This window comes from Zingiber officinale, chromosome 4B, assembly GCF_018446385.1.
Source record: "Zingiber officinale cultivar Zhangliang chromosome 4B, Zo_v1.1, whole genome shotgun sequence".
Lineage (NCBI taxonomy): Eukaryota > Viridiplantae > Streptophyta > Magnoliopsida > Zingiberales > Zingiberaceae > Zingiber > Zingiber officinale.
In genome coordinates this window covers 128,840,739-128,862,602 of record NC_055993.1, presented here as the reverse complement: position 1 = coordinate 128,862,602, position 21,864 = coordinate 128,840,739, and the positions used below count along the sequence as shown (strand labels likewise).

Below are 21,864 nucleotides of genomic sequence, written 5' to 3'. Positions count from 1 at the left end.
TTGACCAAATATAATTTAACTAGTAAAAAATTAAAATTATCGATAAAAATAAATCTCTACTAAAATTTATTTTAACTATAATTTTAAATATTTAATATCCATACTTTTATATATAGAGAGAGAGAGGAGTGATCTCCTGCGAGACTGTGCGAGCGCTCAGGAGATCACTTTTTTTTTTAATATTTTAAATTAAAAAAAATAATTAAAAAAATTAACATATCCTTATATAAATTTTTAATACATTAATATATATCATCAACATATTACAATACTCAATAAATACTTAAATTTATTTTATTTTAAAAAAAAATTTAAATCAAACACTATAACCTATTTGGGAAGTCTGAACCTTAAAAGTAAAATCTAAAAAAAAAATAGCTTAAAAATTATAACTCAAAGTCTGAATCCTAGAAATAAAATTTTAAAAAAATATTTTTATTATTTTTTTAATTCAAAAATTAAAAAAAATTAAAAAAATAAAATGAGTGATATCCTCTGCACGCACAGTCACGTATTGTGCAGACGCACAGGATATATATATATATATATATATATATATATAGGCTTCAATATAATAAAGTCTCTAGGCATAGATCATTATAATCTATGCCTTAAGCTGGCCTTGTCTCTGTGTGCCATGATGATTCTTCTGCTTCTTCCTTTTATTTGCAATACCCAAATGCAATGTTTGAATTGTTTTAGAAAATAGATTCATCCTCTATCCGTGCCGCTTCTCGCCGGCGGTGGCCTTTTCCGGTGTCGCCACTTAGACTTCTTCTGCGTATGAAACTGCTTCAAAATTAAACTTTTGAAAGATTAAAGTTTCGTTCTGCTACTTGAATTTGAACTTGATTAGTTGCTTTTACTTGAGTTTGATTGATTGCTCGTTTGAGTATCAAAATTTCTATTTAAATTATTATCTTAATTTATGATCTTAGTATTAAAAATTAAAAAACACTTGAAAATACTTTCGTCGTACTGTTATAGTACCTTTGATCAAAATAATAATTATTAAAAATATCAAAACTGCTTAACTATTGATAAAAACTTCTCTAATATAATTAAAATTGATCTAATTTAGTTAAAACTGATAACTTTAACCAAAATTGAAATTCAAATAAATTTCTTTATGATTCCATCAATCTATAAATCAACTTAAAGTAAAACAAATTGTTAATTCAGTTCAATTTTATTTTTGTTAGATTAAATTTAATAATACACATCAGTAATTAAGAGCTGAGAATCAGAATATTTGGCTACGCCAAAAGTGGCAGGTTTGAATCTTGTGTAGTGAATGACCTTGATGTGCTTCTCTAACAACAAAAAATGAGAGATGACGAGAATTCTAATAGTTTATTCATGACTTATTCATGCTTTGATTCTAAAAAATAATATCTTATACAAATCCAAGTTTTAAGACGGCAAATGTTGATTTAGATTTAGGAAAATAAAAACTCAAAAATAATCACCCACCTGAGTGCTCTGGATGCTCTGTAATAAAAGCTGCAAAGCCTGATCAGTTCAAAAATGATTAGAAATCGATTCACCAAGTTAAGAGATCAAGCAGTCACAGATAAAACTTGTGTTTCTAATTCCCTAATCGATCTTTTCTTTCGCTACATTCAAGTAATGATAGACTCCATGTATTAAATAGTTGATGTTTACTTGTTTCAGGAACAATGTTCCTTGAACTAGCACATTATCTATCAATCAATTGGCATACACTTCCACACAAATAGGAGTCAAATTTAATTATGACCTGGGACAAAATCTCGTGAGAATCTCGAGTTGAAAACTTTTTTAAGTGCTCAAGTTCGCACATCACACAACAGGATTGTTTTGACTAACTCACCAACTAGGGTCACAGCTTTACCTGCACTTTCCTTTGAAGAATCAGCAGGAAGTATTCTTCTCAATTCACTTGCTGTTGGCTTCCATAGAATGTGTAAGCACCATATGGCACGGCATACATACCCGGGTAGTGAGGAGGTAAGCTGTATCCGTCGTAAGTCTGCCCCCCATAGTAGGCACCATTCCACCTCTTGCCTCGTTCAGCTCTTGACTGCAAAAGAACAGAAGAATTAGGAGATCAGATGACTGATGTCATATACACTGTTGGCTTTCAAGATTGTTTTGAATTTGGGTTCAACCTTGATAAAACCCTCAAACGATTTCCTAGTTGTACCAGGTAATTCAAGAAGAATGTAACTTTGGTCATTTTAATTAAAAAAGCATACTCATAGTCATAGGACACACAAATGAAAGATGTAATTAATAATGGACGAAGTAGTGGCTGGATTATTAATCTTCTAGCCCTACAATACATAGGCAGGCAACCTGACAGTTTCCAAATATATGATTTTTCTCCATTAAAGAAGAATGCAAGACCAAGATAAAAATAGAAGCAAACAAAAACTAGCACTGTGGCTGGTGGTCTACTAGGCACATGAATACATGATGCATCACATGAATCGCATGCGCACCCATTCTATATTGTCCTTGGAAAAGTCAGTATTTTAGCAACGCTATAGATTCACAATACCTGGAACAATGATTCTGCATGTCTATCAATCACCTTGAATCTATCTATCAAATAGAGGAAAAGATGGAGAAATTTCCACTGTAAAATGAGGAATGGACTAGGTTCCTAGTTGACCCCAGAGTGTTTTAGGACATATTTAAAGATTACTCTTCCATCTTGAGAGGAATTACATTTCCAAATGATGGAAACTAATGAATTTGCTTTACATAGTCAACAACAAAATGCAATCTATCCTAATTATTTAGTATCAGCTTCTTGATTTGGAGTAGGGAATCAAAAGATTACCTGTTTATTAGCAGGGTTGCGACCCCATGATAGACGAACTGTTTGCTTGCCGATAGCTGTACCATTTAATTGCTGCATTGCTTCTTCAGCATTGTTTCTGTATCGGTTTAAAAAAAAATACTTATAGAGTAACAATGTGTTGAACTTATTACACTTTTGTTTACAATGTTCAGACTAAATCAGACAAGTACCTGTGGACAAAAAGGACAAAACCACATTGTTTTCCCACAGGAATTTTAACAGAGGCAACCTCTCCATACTGAGAAAAGGCTTCTTTTAAATCGTCTTCACTGACATCTGGATCCAGCCCTCCAACAAATACCTTCGCCAGAAAATAAATTGTCAAAGGAAAATGCAAATACAATGCACACCTATATGTGCTGTCTAGTAAAAATCCTCTTACTGTTGTATTAGCTGAATCAACATCTAATTGGGACCCAGCTGAAGATGCACCATTTGGTCCAAAACCTCCTAAAGTATCCATGACTTGAGATTAAGACAGTATTCGCTTCTTAAAAATAAAATAAGGATAGAATATGAAACTAGAATCTGAAGTGGACACTTGTAAATTGAATTCTTGTGCAGAAAACAAGCTAAATAAATGAGTGGCAACTACTGTCACTTGCAGTCGGCTAAGATTAGGTTATTGGTCTAGAAAAAATATTGAAACTAGAGAAGGAGCTGCTGATACAGTCCAAGACATCATAGGATAAGCCAAAAACTCGACAGACATCTAGATACAGATTCAGTGTGAGAATGTATATTTTGATTTATTTTTATTTTTTTACATGACAAATCATCTGGTTTTGATCTATTGCTGTTGAAAAAAAAAAACAAGCATTAACGTCAAGTCATTTCTAGATTTGGTAAAGCTTCACCTTGAGTCAAGATAATCCTACATGAACCAGGTATTTTGCAAATATTGCAGTCACCAGAAATCACAAATTTCTAGACACATACTGTAAAATTAGAGTAAATAATATTCTGGTCTACATTCTACGCATACGTATCAAAGGATTATTGCAGAGTAATATTACACATGGATGGAGACTTTTCCATGTTCTTCATATAATCTTTTTCCTTTGTTTTTTTCTCCTAGAATCACATGAAAAAAACATATGTTTAAACCAATTCAACCATTATGACTTGTCTGAATGAATTTAATTGATACTTCCATCCATTCTCTGATGTGGATTTAGAGCAGCAATAGATCAGGTAGCCATTTCAGGATAAATCAATCAAATGAATGGTTTACCAACTGTTTTCTAATATTAATAATTGAAGAACTTATGTAAATGGAGTTTGATAATTTTGGGGCTAATCATATTAATGAGGCAAAGGACATGTATGATAATGTAGTCACTGAAGTTAAAGCTATGGAAAGTGTGATAAATAATCTTCCTAATTCCTATAACGAAATGTTTACATTAAAGGTAAGCTCTAAATCCCTATCCTTTTATGCATCACTAGATGAACTCACCAATGGTCCAAAAGATTAATGATATTGTGCTGATTGATATGAGTGTAAATAGATTAAACAAGAAATTTGAATTGTAAAGAATTAAGAAACAAAAGGATTTAAGACTAAAATTGAAAACATTCTACAGTTGCTCTTCGGTAGATACTGGCAAAGAGCCAAGAGGCTGGTTTTTCCATGGGCAAAGAGTCATGGGATGGTTATTCCTTAGGATGCCAAATACCTCAATTTACTCATGATACATTGCTCTCAAGGGCCATGGTTTGAATAATCACAACCTTTGAATTATGCTTTTGGCCTTCTCCACCTCCAGCAGTTAAGAAAATTAATCTTTGTAATTCTTCTTTCACTTATCTTAAGAGGAATCCGTGATTGGGAAACTAGCTTGCTGACGCTCATTGGTTGCTCGTACATTCACAACAAATCTCCTGTCTTGGTTTTCAATTGGATATCAATAAACCGGGTAAGAGTTAGTGGGATGAATCATCCAAGAGTGACCTATATAGATTTGATCAGAGGCATACTTTAATTAATATGTTCTTACCTCAATAGTGCTCTATCAGACTTCATTGCATCTTCTTCTTACTTGTTCATTCACAATCTTGATCAATTAAAGAAAAACTTTCCTCTGGCGATGTGGTCAATTCTCAGATCACTTCAATTTAGTTCTTTGCTTCTTGGGATCAGGTGTGCTTGCCTCTAGAGTCTGGAGGATTAGGCATTCTTGGTAAGATCGCACAACTTTTCTTCCCTCCGCAAATAGATATGAAAATTGCTTATCTCTTCCACTCATTGGGGGAAAATGGTTAGTCAGTAGTACTTTCATTGTTGCTGCTGGACTGAGGTTGAACCAATCACCTCTCGATCAGTGTTGCACGGATACGGATACGGATACGGGTATCGTATTGGATACGACACGGATACGGGGATACGAAAAATTTTAAAAATATAGGACACGATACGGCTAGGATACGACGATTATTAAAAAATAAAAAATATTATATATATATATATATATCGTATTAAAAATTAAAAATCCTATAATAGAAAATCATGTTTATATTAGATCAACCATAATATCCATTACAAACAAAAAGTAAACATAACAAAATGGAATACACCAAATACATCTTAAATAAACAAGTAAAACTGTAAAAAAAAAATCAAACATCCATATCGGGCAGAAATAACAATTAAGAAATAAGAAGCAACGCAGGGGACTGGGGAGCCTATTGTTAAACTTACCATAAATCGTACCAAAATCAAAAACAAATTCGTGATCTCAAAAGAAAAAACAAAAAACTAAACTTACCACTTTACCAGAAAGAGGGCACTGGGCAGAAAGAGGGCAGCGACGGGAGACAGTGGGCTGTTGCGAGCAACGACGGGAGACGGTGAGCAGCGCCGGGCTGCTGCTGGCTTCTGCGAGGGCTGCTGTTGAGCTGGCGTCGGGCGCGACGCCTGGCTTTTGCAAGCAGCGGCGGCGACGCTGGCTTCTGTTGAGCAGAGAGGCGACGCTGGCTGCTGGGCTTCTGCGAGCAGCGGCGAACTGCTGCTGGGTTCTGCGAGCAGTGGAGCTGTGGCGGACTTCTTCGAGCAGCAACTGCGACGCGACGAAAGCACAGGGGAGATGGTCGCATCTCGCGGCGTGAAACAATTTGTCGCGATGGAGAAAAGGAATCGGGAGTGGGGAGAGTAATTTAGGGTTTTTTTTTCATTTTAATAAGTAGTCCTCATAATTTTATTATTTTTCATTTTTACCCTCGAAATTTTTAATTTTGTTACAATTGTGCCCAAACGTGTCCGGAAACGTGTCTCAACCGTGTCCTAGCCGTGTCTGGCTGGTCAAACTTGGAAAAAGTCAACGACACGGTTTTTGCCGTGTCCGACACGCGTATTTGCGTGTCGTGTCCGTGTCCGTGTCCGACACACCCAAAAAATTTTTTTTAGGGGTGTCCGTGCTACATAGCTCTCGATTGTTCACTTGAAAAGATACTTTCTATGTTAGATTTTTGTGCTCCCAGTTTCACTAAATTGTATCCACATCCAACTGTCTCCTTTTGGCATGGAGGATGGCACAACTATCACATTATGCAATGACTATTTCCTGATCTTTACTTGAGTTATAACTTCAAGTTAGTTGCCATTCAGAACCTTTGACTCTCTAGCTTCATGTTGGTTCTATCGTACAAGCATCTGATTTGTCATGGTCTTTATTCTTGAGCATTTGCCATTTGCCATTTGCCATTTGCGTCACAAATTCCACATGAAACATTGCAACCACATAATGGAGTCATTCATCACTTTCATTTGATGTTTCATAGTTATCTTTTCATAAACTGGCTTGCTATCTCTTCCTAAAATATTTTAAGAACTGCCAGTTAAATCCCTTTGTAACACAGAATTCAGAAAGCTGAGACATTCTTGATCTCCAAGACTCTTAAAAAGCCTGTACTTCAACTCTCACAAACATAACAACCAAAATGCATGATAACTACCACCTTTCCAATCCATAGACATCACATGGTTGTATCCAATATGTTACCAACTGAAGTAAATTCCTAACCTAGGTTATGAAAGGTGAAGGTGGGCATGTGTATCAAAATTTAGCCAAACAAACAATCATCTTCAAAAAAGAAAAAGGGATTAACACAGTTGTCTAATATAAAATAAATCACCAAGCACACTGTAAAAGAAATAAATTCTATAGAATAGCCAAGTACAACCCGGTGGATGAAGCTCCCGCTATGCGAGATTCCGGGGAAGGATCCATTGTACGTAGCCTTACCCTACTTTTTTTGCAAGAGGCTGTTTTCAGGATCCGAACCTGTGACATTTTGATCACAAAGCAACAACTTTACCGCTGTGCCAAGGCTCCCCTTCAGCCAAGTATAAATTAAGAAAAAAGAAATAATGATTTTGGTTAGTCCATAACCACTAAACACACACACACAGATATGATTCAAGAGTCCACCAATGTGACCTAGGAAATTAATTGAGACAAATTTAGATCTAAAAATTCTGAACTGCATTTATGGAGGAAAATTACATCAGCAAAAAAGGAAACTCAAATGAAGAACATTAGTTCAGTCACACATACCAGAAGATTTTCTAGGAGTAGCAAGGCCAATGCGCATCGGCCTAGTAGAACAATAAACACCATTCATCTCAGTAATGGCAAGCTTTTTTTCGTTCTCATCTCCAAATCTAACAAACCCATAACCTTTTGAACGTCCAGTATTTGCATCAACAACTACTTTTGCCCCTTTTACTGAAGAGTATTTAGTAGAAAAGATTTCATGCAGAAGTATATCTGTAACATCAGAAGCTAAATCTCCTACAAAAATAGAGTGATCAGAAGCAATATCTGAACGCTTATCACCCATGCTAAATGATGCCCAATTTAGTCGGAATGGCTGATCTGTGTTTGGCATAAGATGACTGCCAAAATTCTGAAGCACTTTATCAGCAGTTGCATGTGAATGAAACTCCACAAAACCATAACCCTCTGATTGTCCAGTCTGCTTATTGCGAATAACTTTTATGGATACAACCTGCATGGCGTGTTGTTGTAACAACACAAAGGCAATGAGTATATTTTAGAATGCCCTTTACATGTGGCACTAAGCAACTCAAGTATTGGTATAATGTATCTTCTTGTGGAAAGTTATCAGAGTCTGTACCAAGGGAATGATAAGGAAGATTTGAATTTGTTTAAAATTTTGCAGGAATTATGATAATCCATTGACAATTGAACTAAGGTTCACTCCACCAGAACATGGCAAAGTTGCAATAAAGAAGGATCACACTGGACTCTAATATGAGAAGAATATGAATGGATTTTAACTTCTCTGTTTCCACACTCAGCAATGGAGGAGTTTGGGAAAATTGGGGATATTAAGATTTTAGGTAGATATCATAGATATCATCAATTGTCATCTAGACGATAACAACAACCAAACCTTATCCCATTAGGTGGAGTCAGCTATATGGATCCTTCTACGCCATTAGACTCTATCCCCTACTATATCATCATCTATATAAATAAATTTTATCTTATTTTAGTGTTGTTAACCAAGTTTTTTTTTATTTCCTCTTCTTCGTTTGATGTGTGTATTCGCCATAGTTTCACATCTCCTCTTCTTCGTTTGATCCTTCTACGCCATTAGACTTGCTATTGGCCGCCTAAGTACATGTCCGTACCATCTTGAACGTGTCTCTTGGAGTTTTCCTTCAATAAATACAACTCTTACTTTCTCTCTAATACTCCCATTTCTTATTTTGTCCATCTTCATATGTCTACACATTCACCTTAACATCCTCATCTATGCAACTTATCTTCTGTCATGTGCTCAAGTCATATCCCGACATTTAGCGTCATATAACATAGCAAGTCTAACCACCATTTTGTAGAATTTCCCTTTAAGTTTTAAAGGTACTTTACAATCACATAAAACACTCGACGCTAACCTCCATTTCAACTATCTTGCTTGTATTATATGTAAGACATCTCTCAATCCCTCCATCGTTTTGCAAAAATAATCCTAAATACTTAAAACTCTCTTTCAGACAACCCGTCATCTTCTATCTTAATAATTGTCTCATTACATCTAATATTGTTAAACTTAAATTCTATATATTCTATCTTTACTCTACTAAGCCTAAAATCTTTCACTTCTAGTGTTTCTCGCCAAGATTCTAGTTTAGCATTTACTTCATCATGTGTTTCATCTAAAGTCCCATCCAGACAAGCTAATAAAAATAAGGACGGGCTAATCCAATCAACCTAGAATCAATAAGATAAATTTTCATTTCATGCAAGCTTATCCAAAAAGAAAATGTGTTTTTCCTATATCCATTTGAGTGGCCACCATGATTCAAAATTCGTGCCACCACAAATTAAGAGCATACTCAAATGTTTGTTGATTAACAACATATCATGCACTCAATTTGTTCATTAGAGTGCATTTTATATTATGTAAAAAGATCACTTCTTAACAAAAAGGGAAGAATAACAAAAATTCATGATAAATGCAACTATCATGTGAATTGCCAAGTTTTAGACATTATTACTTTGTTGCATTTGTCCAAATGATTCTTGCAAATAAAAAATCATTAACAAAACACAACGTTGGATGTAAAGTTAATTCAAGGAAAACTATGAGGAAGACACTTATTATGTTGCTTATGTTTGAAGGGAAATATGATGAATGCACATAAGAAAAACATGCTCATGTTATGTGCTTTGGGCATGTAGAATCGACTAGCATTTATGTGGGTAAACAGTTCAATACAGGGAGAAATAACCCTAAAGCATGTGTTCCTTCCTGATGATCCTATCGCGGTATAAATAGCGAATCTTGGATCTGTAACTTGAATATGAAAACATTAGTTGGATAGTTACTTTGATAGGGACAAAGGCGAAAGATAAAAGAGTTTGTTGTTACAGGAAGGATACTTATCCACCTCCATGTGCTACACATCAGTGGCATTTAAATAAAACCAGAGTCTGCTACCTGCTCAAATCATGCAAATTTGTTTAAATAGAGAAGTCTCCGACATCATCCCCTTTGACTTCTCAAAAGGAAACAAGTGACGAGAGGCAGCAAAGAGTTGAGCACTTTAGACATGGTGACAGAGTATATCACTTATTATCTCCTCTTATTCTAACTCCAAGCATTCGAAAAGGATAGGTATATCTGATCAAATTGAGTTAGATAACAAGATTCCAAGTTTGAGAGAGTAGTGATAACAGATAGGCAATGTCATACAACTGTGGAATCAAGCTTATGGAGGATCTAATCTGTGAAAAAACCTTTCAGATTAAGGGAATGAAATCCAAGGGAGAAACCATTCGTTCTGTTGTCATCAGTTAATGTGGCAAATTGATGGGGAGTGGTATTTTTCTTTGTCATTACAAAGGATCTCCCCTCGAGTCAAGGCGATGAAGCATGCTCAAGACCAAGAGAAATTTCTTTAGGAAAGCAAGTCCTGTTGATAGTTCAACTTACCCGCTTTAGATAGCTTTGAATGTGTAGAGGCTAATTACTAATACTTCAAATAAACCCACCTTATTCTCCCATTTATTATAGATGGCAAAACTCTACAAGTTGGAGATCTTAAATGTATAATCCCCCAAAAAAAATGCTACTACTTCACTATTCTTTTGATTCCTGCCTTCCACTCTCCTAATTTCTGAGCGTGATGTATTGCAAAGAGAACTCGCAGGAACATTTATCAACTATATTTCTGTCTTCATGCCCCGATGTACGAGTCTCTAAAATTGAATAAAGTAGTCCAATACTCTGCCACTAAAATAGAATAAGGTGTTCCTACATACTACTGATTTTGAAGAGCAGATCAATCACAGCATTCTTGTCTCTTGACAATGCTTCCATGGTCGAAAAGTGTGCTCTTCAGGAAGTTGATTCCTATCTTCAGGATATTTTCTAGCTTCAACCTTATCAGTTAGCATTAGCTAAATTTGTTAGAATAAACTCGATGAATCCTACATCACCGATTATTGTGTTTCCAGGAATTAATATGACAAAAATATATATTTCTTAAACTTACACCAGATCAAATCTAAACGAACGTTTACCTGCTGGAAGGTAGTGGAGGAGAAACAATGGGAAGTATTATCGAGTCTGTATCTATATACAGAATAAAAGCGTGACTAATTGACATTTCTTAGTTACCAAATCTAACGATCCTTTGCTTAAAATTTCCAAAACCCATGCAAAATCACTTGATCTTATTTTTCCTAAACACCCTATGTATAAAAGGTAAAAAAAAAACAAACTTGAACTAACTCTTGTACAGGAACCAAAGGGATCAGGAAGATTCAAGCCCGCACAAACACATCCATTATAAACAAATAAATGACCTTTTTTTATCTAAAGAAGAACGATAAACATTAGACAATGAAAGGATAAATCCTGACCTCACCGGTGTGGCCGAAGCAGCTGTGGAGATAGTTCTCATCCATCCAGTACTGGAGGTCCCCCACCCAGATCGTCCGCTTCTCGTCGTCCGCGGCAGCTTCCCCACCCTGCTGGTATCGGTTCGATTTCGACGGAAGCGAAGGAGGGGGCGTCGGGGGCTGGTGGTAGGGTACGAAAGCATGGCCGTAGGGGGGCGGAGGTGGCGGCGCCATCATGGGATGCGGCATCACCATCGCCGGCGCCGGATAGCGAACCGGAGCCCAAGCCTGTGGTGGGAGTGGAGGTGTTCTCCGTGGATCTACGCCACCTACCGGTTGCATCGTCGCCGCCGTTGCGCTGAGGTCGGCGAGCAAAGCGGAGCCGCAATGAGAGGGAGGCTAAGCAAAGAGATCTCGCGGAAGGTGATGACAAGGGTTTAAATAAGGAGGCGGCTTCATGATACCAACCATCCGATCGAATGATAGGCAGCACGCATGCCGTTGATTGGATCACGGGACCCGGAGCAGCCCCAAGGGACGCGGTTTTTGACCAGATCCGACTCCGTAACGGACTGCAATCGACTGAGATAGCAACGTACCGGTTTAATATGATATCGTCTTTAACGAGTTACGGGCCGAGGCACGAAATGGATGACGGATCCAAAATTTCAAAACCAAAGGAGCAAAATGTAATTATCTCGAGCTTGAGTTTAACTCGAGTGCGATTCAATTTTGCAATTCAGCCCTTTTGATTTATCAATTTAGATTGTTCTATTCTCTCTAAAGTTCGAAGCAATAGGGCTAACCTATGCAATAGTAGGACCGAATTGGTCGATCCCGTGAATTTCACTAAGATTTTACTCAACTCTCATATGAATCTTTGTCGAGTTACATCGTCCGTGCAAACTAATAACACTGTTGAATTCAACCCAAGTATCGCTAGATGGAGCTTTTCTAATGACAACTTTGTCTCAAGAACATGGAAGAAAGCCAAACAAGTAGATCTTACTTATCATAGCTATCTCTATTCCTTTATTTTCGTGTATTTTCTCCGCGTTCATTAGTTCATCAATTATTCAACCAAGGTTAGATCGTATAGCTATGAAGTTGTTATTCGTATAATCCGTGCAAAGGAAGAGACTTTTCGTGAGAAAGTTGTGAAAAGGATTCTATGTAAAGCGGAACCATCATAGCTACTAGGGGGTTTCCACACGAGCCACACTTGCAATTGACCAAGATTGAATCGAAACCCACGGATTAAGCACTTAAGAAGCTCGGTAGCCAAATGATCAGAGGCAAGACCCGTGGCGCCGGAGGGAGGATCCAATGCTTTGTCTAGCTATAGCCAACTGGTCCCCCGGTTCAATCACACCTCTGTTGGAGGAGAAAGGAACAACGAGGAAAAAGGCAGAACCCTTTTTTCTGTTTTTTTTCTCTCTTTAATTCAAGTGGTCCAACAACAACTGAGCAAGTGCTCATAACTGCCTTGATCGACCTCTACAAAAGGAGTTTTTTTTTAAAAAAAAATAATTTTGATGTCTAAATTTTAGCCAATTAATTTTGACAGTAGAATTCAGAGCACAATTTATATACATTTAGTAATAGAATCTCTAAAACATTTGTTTCTATTTAGATACAAATTATAATCCTTTTATTATTCCTTTTGATTCCTTATCAATGGTGGCAAAAGGTGAATACGTTCACCCCCAACACTCCCGTCAATCCGTCTTAAGACCAATACGGAAGAGATAAATCATGGACGATTATTAATCTTTGAAATAGTGACTAACTTTTGATTCCTTACCAATGTACCATACTCATGGGTTTACCTCTACAAATGGAGATTATTTTTTTAATAATTCAGTTATTTAATTTTCGATTAATTCTGGAGATCATCAAGGTAATGCGATGAAGAATTTTAGATTGAAGTTTTTGGATGTTTTTTTATGTCGTAAATAATTTAATAATTAAAAATATGTATTAAAAATGTTCCATGCACGCTCTAATGTGAGAAATTATGGTGTATTTGACTGAATTTTTAATTTATTTGTATTGTTAAATTGTATTGGCTTAAATAAGTGGGCCTCCGGCCTAGGTGGGTTTCCTCGGCCCACTTTTGGTTGAAGGCGCCGTTTGACATGCCGTTATATTCGACGAGCCGCCGTCAAACGCATCCGTGGCTCGTCCATGTCCCTAAAACTTGAATTAATATTAGAATTAAAGATCAAGTTAGGGAGTATCATCCTACCTCCCATTGAAGGTCCCCCTTGACATGAGCATCGACATGACTTCATTTTCCTCCATTGCTTCAATCGCTCCATCTTCATGAGTGCTCCCTTCCTTGGGCACTTTGTGTGATAATGCCCTCTTTCAACACACATGAAGTAATTGATGTATCACTTCTTCTTCTTGGCACCACCCTTCCTACAATCCACATTAAATTCTAAATGAACTTTAGTGGATTTAGGGTTTACCTTCTTTACCTTCTTGAGCAAAGGACACATATTCTTATAGTGCCCCATTTTCCCATACTTAAATCACTTGATGTGGTTCCTCTTTCTCTTCTTGGTAGATGAGATTGAGGATTGAACTTCCAAGACTTCTTCTTCACCCGTCTTAGATTTTTCTTCCTCCTTTGAAGACATGGACGATTCCACTTCTTCACCCTTCAAAGATATGGTCGATTCCACTTCTTTCTCATCATCGAATGTTGAACTTGTTTCAATCTTTGATTGGTCTTTCTCCTTCTCTTGGATCAATTAGCCTTTCTCCTTGGGCTCCTGTACTCCATGGACTTATGTATGACTTTAATGAAATGCAATTATCTTTTTCTAAATGTCATTTGCATTTTTGTAATCACCTACGATAACCAACAAATTAGAAGGCAAAAAAATTAATAAAATTCTTATTACTTCCTTGTCAATCTCTGATTGCTCCCTTTACTTCTCGATCTAATATCGATGTCGGAGACGCTTTCCCTTGTTCATTAGAACTTCAAATGGTTCCTCCAATACAATCCATTGGTTCAAATTCATTTGGAACCACATTTCCAAGCGCTTCCTCCAATAGTCAAAGTCTTCGCACTCGTATGGAGGTGGGATCCAGATGTCCCATCCTAGCGGATCTTTCGACTCTATCTCGTCGTCTTCTTCCTCTAGCACATGCTCCTTTTAAAAATTAGTCCTTTAAGAGTACTCCTTGCTCTGATAATAATTGTTGGGACCTTGATTCCCGGATAGAGGGGGTGAATAGATGGTCACCCTCTTCGATCGCTTCCTACGTTTATTAGCGCAACGGAATACCAAAATAAACAAAGAAAAACTAAAACCTAAAGGTTATGAATAAAACAATCAAACCTCTAACACGTTGATTTACGTGGTTCAAAGAATAGAGCTCCTACTCCACGACCATCCATAAGGTGGACAATCCCTCGATCCCTCAATCCGCTGTGGATCAATCCCAACAAACTTCGGCTATTGAATGACTACTTCTTGGCGGAGAAATCTTGCCACAAACTCGATCACGTACACTTGGATCACAAGAGCTTAGAGACTCTAATTAGGGGTTAACCACCTCCAATTTCATCATCCAAACCAGCCATCCTAAGCTTCATTATATAGAATTTGGGGAAAGACATCCAAGCTATTTTCCTACTACTAGTTAACTGGTAAAGTCACTAGTCGACCGTCCTTTGTGGAAAATCGATCGTTACACCTCAACAGCTCGATATCAGTCGACTGTAGGGGTGTAAATGAACCAAGCCGCTCACGAGCTATTCGAAGCTCGATTCAATAAAAGCTCGTTTGAGCTCGTTTAATAAGGCTCGTTAAGATAAACAAACCAAACTCAAGCTTCGTAATATTCGGCTCGTTAGCTCGTGAACATGTTCGTTAAGCTCATTAAGCAACTTTTAAATAAAAAAATGATAGTTTTGATATTGAATTTAGAGATTTTACACTCTACTTATGTAAAATATAGACAAATATATTAAATTTATTTATTAGAATAAAATTATAAATTTTAATAATAATATTATAATTTTCTCTAAATATATAATTTAGTTTTTAATGAATATTTAAATTTATGTTTTATATTTATTAAGCTCGTTTAGGCTCAATAAATGCTCGAATAAGCTCGTGAGCCATGAATATATTCGTTAAATAAAGCTCGAGCTCAGCTCGATTATAAACAAGCCAAGCTCAAACATTCAAGAGTTCGGCTCGGCTTGGCTCGATTACACCCCTAGTCGATTGGCGCCAAGATCAATCGACTGATCCACTTCAGTTGAGAGAACATAAATATTTTATTCTCTCCCATTTGACTAACCAGTCGATTGATCACCTTGGTTGAGCAAATAGAAGTTGTTTCTCAACCACCAGTCAACTGGGACATACACCAGTCGACTAGTAAACCCTAAACCTAGGGTTTTACTCTGAGTACAATCTTTCAGCACCTATCCTCTCCCACATAACTTGACCTTGCTTTCTAACTTCCTCCATCAGCCTTGTGTCCCTTAGATGCTTTCCTATCCTTCACGCTTTGCTTTCAAGATATTCCTTCGACCTTGTCCTTGTTGTCGAGTCTTCCATTGCCAAGAGGGTCCTTACCTCTGGGACTTCAACCTTGTCAAGTCACACTTGAACTTATATTGTCAAGACTACATACTTGAACTTACACCGCCAAGACTCCCACTTGGACTACTCCTGTGCCAAGATCACACTTGGACTTTGCCTTGTTGTACTTGCATCCTACATACTCACAAGCGCATATCAAATACCAAATAATCTAACTTAAACATTTTCCCAAAAATCAAAACTTAGGGTCACACTGATTGCTCTAACACATCCTTCAAGGTCATAGGTGCACAGCATGGGTGAGAGTCTGCGGTCTATTTTTCTAAGGTCACTTGCATCTTGGCCTCCTTGAATAATTCATATTCCTCGGGCATCATAGTGATGTTGATTTTACCGGTGTCCTCCATTTTCGCGTTCCGAAGCAGGTGAATGTGTTCCCACAAAGAGCGTCAAATTTGATCTCATCCGAAAGTTGAGTCAGATGGGGTACTGGTGATGATGGTGAGAACGTTGACAAAGAGAGGAATCTGGGGTCTGGGGATAGGATCGCTGATGGTACCAACGACCCTACAAATACCATAAACCAAGCATCCGGAAGCGTTAGAGCAAGAACTAGGGAAGAGGTCTTTAGTGCATACCCTCTGATGCTCAAGTCAAAAGAGAGGCCAAGCAGAAAAGAGATGAAGAATAGTAAATGTGTGTGCATTAGTAAGATTGCTCTCCAGCGCATCCTTGCCCAACGGAGATGACCACCCTTTTTATACTCTCTTTTATAACTTCTACAATCATAAGACATCCGAGAATGTCGAATGTTAGGTGAAAGAAGATGTACGACGAGCTTCCATTAGGCAGGGAAAGGTTCCACAGTTTGTATGTGATAGAGTATTGGAATGTTCTATGGTGAATAACTATTATTCTCTGACAAGTTATTGTGATTCCTTGACAGCGTTGTCTCCTTGGGGGTTTGACCAGCTAAGAGGCTGACCAAGAGTAAGACTAAGATGGTGCCTAGGAGAAATGAGGGGACTGAGCCCTAGGGGTCGAACATGAGTGAGGCTAGGATGGTGCCCAGGAGAAATGAGGGAACTGAGCCCTGGGGGTCTGACCGGTATAAAGCCGACCTAGATCTGATTGGGAGCCTTATCCACGAGATGAGGGGACTGAGCCCTGGGGTCTGACCGACGTAAAGTCGATTGGGATTAGATTGGGAGTCTTGCCCATGAGAAGTAAGGGGGTTGAGCTTTGTGGGCCCAACCGGCGTAAAATCGACCGAGATTAGATTGGGTGTCTTGCCCATGAGACGTGAGGGGAGTATGCCTTGTGGATCCGACCAGCGTAAAGTCGGCTGGCATTAGATTGAGAGTCTTGCCCATGAGAAGTGAGAGGACTGAGGCCTGTGAATCCAACTGACTGGGATTAGATTGGGGGCATTATTCACGAGAAATAAGGGGGCTGAGCCTTGTGGCTCCGATCGACTTAAAGCCGACCGAGATTAGATTGGGAGCATTGTCCATTAGAAGTGAGGGGGCTGAGCCTTGTAGGTCTAATCGGTGTAAAGTCCACCGAGATTAGATTGGGAGCCTTGCCCATGAGATAAAAGGGTTGAGCCCTGAGATTCAATCGGCTTAAAGCCAACCGGGATTAGAGGAGTGGGTTGCTTAGATACGCAGTCTTTAACCTTGACTGTCACCTTTTGACTTTTGACTGCTACGTTATCTTTACTATCATCTCCGCCTTAGCTCTAGGTCATCCGCTATTTCCCGTATCTAAGCATTAAAGCAGGTTTAATCTTTGATTATTGAAATTTAACGTCGATTATCATTATGAGAAATAAATTGTGTAAACAATGACATAGGAGAGAGATAGGCCAAGGTTTAAAATTTTAAAACAAGTCCCAGATTGGAATACTTCATTGTGAGAGCTCAAAGCTCATAATTTATTTGATTAACATCTATGTGTTTAGATATATATACATATATATACACACACGCAATTATACAATCACTAGTTGCATAGGAACAACTCAAAAGTTGTTCTAGTTGCTATTAGTCATTGAGCTTGAAGGAACTCCATGCCTTATGAGTTCTCTGAGGATGAAATGCCTACAACTGTAACACACTCCAATGAGCTCAATGATGGTGTATCCTTTGAAGCTCTGTGTAGTTCAGGTGCCTCTTCCTTTGCCTCCATGTGAGTGGCAGATTGGGTTAAGTGGTCTTTGTTCTTCCCCCATATGAGAGAGTAAAGGCCAATCACTATAATTACAGCACCAATTACCCTATACAATTTCAAAAGAAGGTGACTTTTTTTTTCATGGCAATTAATCACAATGTCTACTGTGTATGTTTCTTGATTAAAATAAGCCATACCTTCCCAAGGAAATCTCTTCTGCTAAAATGACAGAGCCCAGCACAGCCACCATGATCATGCACAAAGGGTTGAAGGCAGTCACAAACACAGGGCCCCTGTCCTTCATCACCACTCCTTGCAGATAATATGCAACCCCAGAGCACATCACTCCCTGCATAAACAATCACTACCTGCCTCATCAGTTCAATCCAATCAATCTACATCAGAAACAAATGAAGTAGAGCCAATTATTACAGAGTAAACAGCAGTGAAGAGCATTGTGTCAAAGCCAATAGCCCAAGGCTTGGCTCCTCTTTCCATCACCAGAGCAACTGCACTTGCAAGCACTGTGCCCATGCCACAGATCAAGGTGGTCAGTGACAGCTCTGCAGGGTACTCCTCCAAGGTATTTGACTACAATGAGGAGATCTGTCAATCTATATGTTTGAGAATGTGTGCTGTAATGCTCATCTATTGCGAAGGGGAATAAGGAGGAGAATGGCATGTACTTGGAGAATGAAGAATGCAGACCAGCAGCAGCAGCTAACGATCATCATGAATGTGCCAATGAGCCAGCGAGTTTGGTTGTGCGCACCGGCCTCGGTGTGGTGGTTCCTTCCTTTGCTCCATGCAAAATCAACAATTGGTCCTTTGTAGAGGATCATGACTAGTGCGCCGGCCACTGTTATCAAAGTTCCAATGATTTTCAATTGGCTGCGCCGGCTTTTGATTTGTATCTTCTCCATTCTGGTCATCAGAGTTACGAATTGTTCAGGTAGTGGATCTTGAATAGTTGAGACATGCAACTTGTTTGTGTGGTTGGTGTCATAGGGGTTGAGATTGTTTTACCTTAGGATGATGGCAAACACGAATGTGATAGCCGGCAAGATGTTGTAGAGAGCGGAGGCAAAGCTCGCGGAGGTGAAGTTTGTGCCCATGTAGTACAAATTTTGGTCGAGAACAGGCCTAAGAGACAACAATAAGATAGTTTTTTTTTATACCAAAGGACAATTCATTTAGGAAGGTTGCTCAAATGGGGGATAACTATTACTCGAGAATTCCAAGAGCCATGATCTTGAGGAAGATTTTGAGTGTCATCTTAGGCCTCACCTTCCTATGGTGAAACAGAAGAAAAAAATGTTACACGACTAAAGAAATAAAAGGAAAAATGATACATGACCACAACCCTTCGAGCCACAAGGCGAACGGGCCAATGACTATGGTAGCCACGGCATTCCGATACACGACCAGCACATAGTGGCTCATCCCTCGCTTGAGCGAGGCAACAGAGACCACAAACAAGCCTGCATATCCACACTGCAAGAACACCATGGCCAAGTAGGGCTTCAACCTCCCCCAAACCTCCCCAATGCTTCCCATAACTCCAAACCACGAATGACTGAATGCACACAATTACCTCAGTTCTCAGTAACCATTTTATAGACTGTAATTTGGCACCAATTAAAGAGAATTGTTGCTTTTTCTCTGTGTTCATTTTGTTTTGGTGTTTAAAAATTGTAATGGGGAGTGATGAGTGTGGTGAAAGGCATGAGTTAGTGGAGTCTGATGAGGGTTTTGTGCTGCTCTGGTGCGCTTACAATTGGACTGCAGGGTTTTGGAGCTTATCCAAGATTTGGGAAATTATGAGCACTGTTTGTTGTTAAGCCAACATCATTAGGGATGAAACCATTGGCTTAGTTGGTGTAAAGAAGGATTAGTCGTAAGCAAAGAGGTTTAAGAAATGGAAACAGAGTGTTTAGAGGATTGATTGGTCATGGACAAAGCCAAATGGTTTGGCCACTTTGGCTCCCTTTTGGGGTGTGATGACATACAAATATTATAGAGCAAAAGTGATCTTGATTGATAGGATTATCTTCGCTGAATTTTTAGAATTGTCAAAAGGGGGGATTTTATTTATTTGTTTATTTTTTATTGAAAGTGCATCTTGATGTAGTGGTGGCTCAATGCGATCGGGTTGACCGATGTATCGAGTGAGGTGGCATATGTTGAGTGCGTTATGATTCGATCAAATCCTTGTAGCTCCCTTTCGGTCGATGGCAATGGGTTGGATACCATATCCGTTCTCATTTTTATTTATTATATTCGTCTTTCTCAAATCAGATATTTAATTTTTATCTTTCATATTCATACTCTATCTAAATATCATATTATCGCATATATTTTTTTTAAAAAATAAATTAATTGGATATGGATATTTATTAAATTATAAGAAAATAATAATAATAAAAAATAATCAATTAAATATTATAGAAGAAATAATAAAATATTAAAAATAATTTATCCTAATACTATTATCCTACAAAATAACATCAGCTTTATACTAATAATTTTTTTTTCATTTCATTTAACTACCGTAATTCAACAAAAAGCATATTAGCTCACGGAACAATGATGCAGCTTCATAGATCCTTCTTTGATAGTCCGTAAAAAATTTACATAGGACCAGATCGATCATCTTCAAAATTAATCAACATAAGCTGGATACATAATGATAACTAAAATAAAAAAAAACATATTATTTGTGATGAGCTTTATGTTTGGAAGACATGTGCCCCTGGGACAATAGTGTAATAGCAAGAAGACTTATCAGTTTATCAAATATTTAAGGATTGATTCTCAATTTTGTCAAATTCACTTATGAAATTTCTTTAGTAGATGAACTGTCGGCTTTTCAAATTATCTTAGTGGTTGATGAAAAACTTTTATAGGACCAGATCGATTACCGCTAGAATTAATCAACCTAAATGAGATACCTACACAGACAAATCCACGTTCAAGCTATCCTGGGTTATAGTCCAGCCCAAAGATTTATTTTTCTATGGTGCAGGCAACTTTGTTCCAAAGACACGAACACCAACTTCCTGCTGTGCCGACAAACCACCTCCCCTTCCTTCTAGCCATAACATTATCTTCCAAGGCACCTTGTGCCGGCGTGCCGATGCTATAGGGATCTTTTGCGAAAATAATAAATATATGTAGTCGAAAAATCTATCCCTCCAGAGATCCAAGCGAATGTAGAATACATGTTCAATCGAGTTGTTATCTTTGTTGCGTGAACGGAACAATCCCGACAACAACTTTACTTTGATAGATCTCAGCATAATCAGAATGGTCGTGTCTCTTTAGTATCCACATGAACACGCCATTCGTTCATCGCATGAACTCAACCTCCGGAGAAGAACAACCTTCATTGTGCTAGCAATGACTACAAGGTGCTCGGCTAAGGGAAGAAAAAAAAACATTAAGTGTCTCGTGAAAATTTCACTTAAAAAGATTTTTTGTATTCATTCAATGAATACCAAGCGTTTACCTTTTATGGTCTTCTTCCATTAATAACGAATTAATCTCCATTAATCTTTTCAATGGATTGGATTTTAGTATATTGGATTAACTATTAATCCAATAATCCAATGGATCTAACCCATTAATCCAATGAGTCTAATCCGGATTCGAATCTAATATGGATTTATTTGGATTAACCCCGTAATCTTAAGGTCCATAGTATTTTAGTCAAATTAAAATAAACCTATTTTCAAATTAACATCTTCTATATGTGTGTGATCCAATAAATTCTCGTAACATTGACAATATCTCTAAAATAGCATTTTAGATACATAAGCAATGAGTAACATCTAGCAATACATCATTGTTACCTAAGTGATAAGAATATCGAGATCCGACCTAATCTTTTTGT

At 37.7% G+C, this 21,864-nt stretch overlaps 2 protein-coding genes and 1 long non-coding RNA gene across 3 annotated transcripts; all 3 read right to left on the bottom strand.

Annotated features, from left to right (window-relative positions):
- Positions 1 to 1,621: 1,621 nt before the first annotated feature.
- On the bottom strand, positions 1,622 to 11,640 carry LOC121976654 (polyadenylate-binding protein RBP47-like). The gene is made up of 6 exons (XM_042528920.1): positions 11,248 to 11,640; positions 7,405 to 7,858; positions 3,231 to 3,298; positions 3,019 to 3,149; positions 2,828 to 2,924; positions 1,622 to 2,062 (listed from the first exon to the last, which is right to left on the bottom strand). Exons 1-6 carry the CDS (start codon positions 11,566 to 11,568, stop codon positions 1,913 to 1,915), a joined length of 1,221 nt encoding a protein of 406 aa, XP_042384854.1. The 5' UTR covers positions 11,569 to 11,640; the 3' UTR covers positions 1,622 to 1,912.
- LOC121976655 lies at positions 3,597 to 5,609 on the bottom strand. Its single transcript, XR_006110671.1, has 2 exons — positions 4,849 to 5,609; positions 3,597 to 4,736 (listed from the first exon to the last, which is right to left on the bottom strand). It is a non-coding gene; the product is annotated as an uncharacterized LOC121976655 (long non-coding RNA).
- Positions 11,641 to 17,673: 6,033 nt separating the features above from the next.
- On the bottom strand, positions 17,674 to 19,585 carry LOC121977954 (WAT1-related protein At1g21890-like). Its single transcript, XM_042530352.1, has 7 exons — positions 19,336 to 19,585; positions 19,201 to 19,263; positions 18,999 to 19,115; positions 18,659 to 18,896; positions 18,405 to 18,563; positions 18,170 to 18,321; positions 17,674 to 18,078 (listed from the first exon to the last, which is right to left on the bottom strand). Exons 1-7 carry the CDS (start codon positions 19,527 to 19,529, stop codon positions 17,877 to 17,879), a joined length of 1,125 nt encoding a protein of 374 aa, XP_042386286.1. The 5' UTR covers positions 19,530 to 19,585; the 3' UTR covers positions 17,674 to 17,876.
- Positions 19,586 to 21,864: the final 2,279 nt, after the last annotated feature.

Bases quoted from the DNA above. Each gene is read 5' to 3' on its own strand.
- LOC121976654 (XM_042528920.1), bottom strand. From the start codon at position 11,568: ATGCAACCGGTAGGTGGCGTAGATCCACGGAGAACACCTCCACTCCCA. The intron at 3,299-7,404 runs GTATGTGTGACT...TGGATACTTTAG, and splicing joins TACTCCTAGAAAATCTTCTG to GAGGTTTTGGACCAAATGGT. The intron at 2,925-3,018 runs GTACTTGTCTGA...AAACCGATACAG, and splicing joins TTTGTCCTTTTTGTCCACAG to AAACAATGCTGAAGAAGCAA.
- LOC121977954 (XM_042530352.1), bottom strand. From the start codon at position 19,529: ATGGGAAGCATTGGGGAGGTTTGGGGGAGGTTGAAGCCCTACTTGGCC. The intron at 19,116-19,200 runs GTAATAGTTATC...GTTGTCTCTTAG, and splicing joins ATGGCTCTTGGAATTCTCGA to GCCTGTTCTCGACCAAAATT. The intron at 18,564-18,658 runs GTACATGCCATT...TCCTCATTGTAG, and splicing joins CTGCATTCTTCATTCTCCAA to TCAAATACCTTGGAGGAGTA.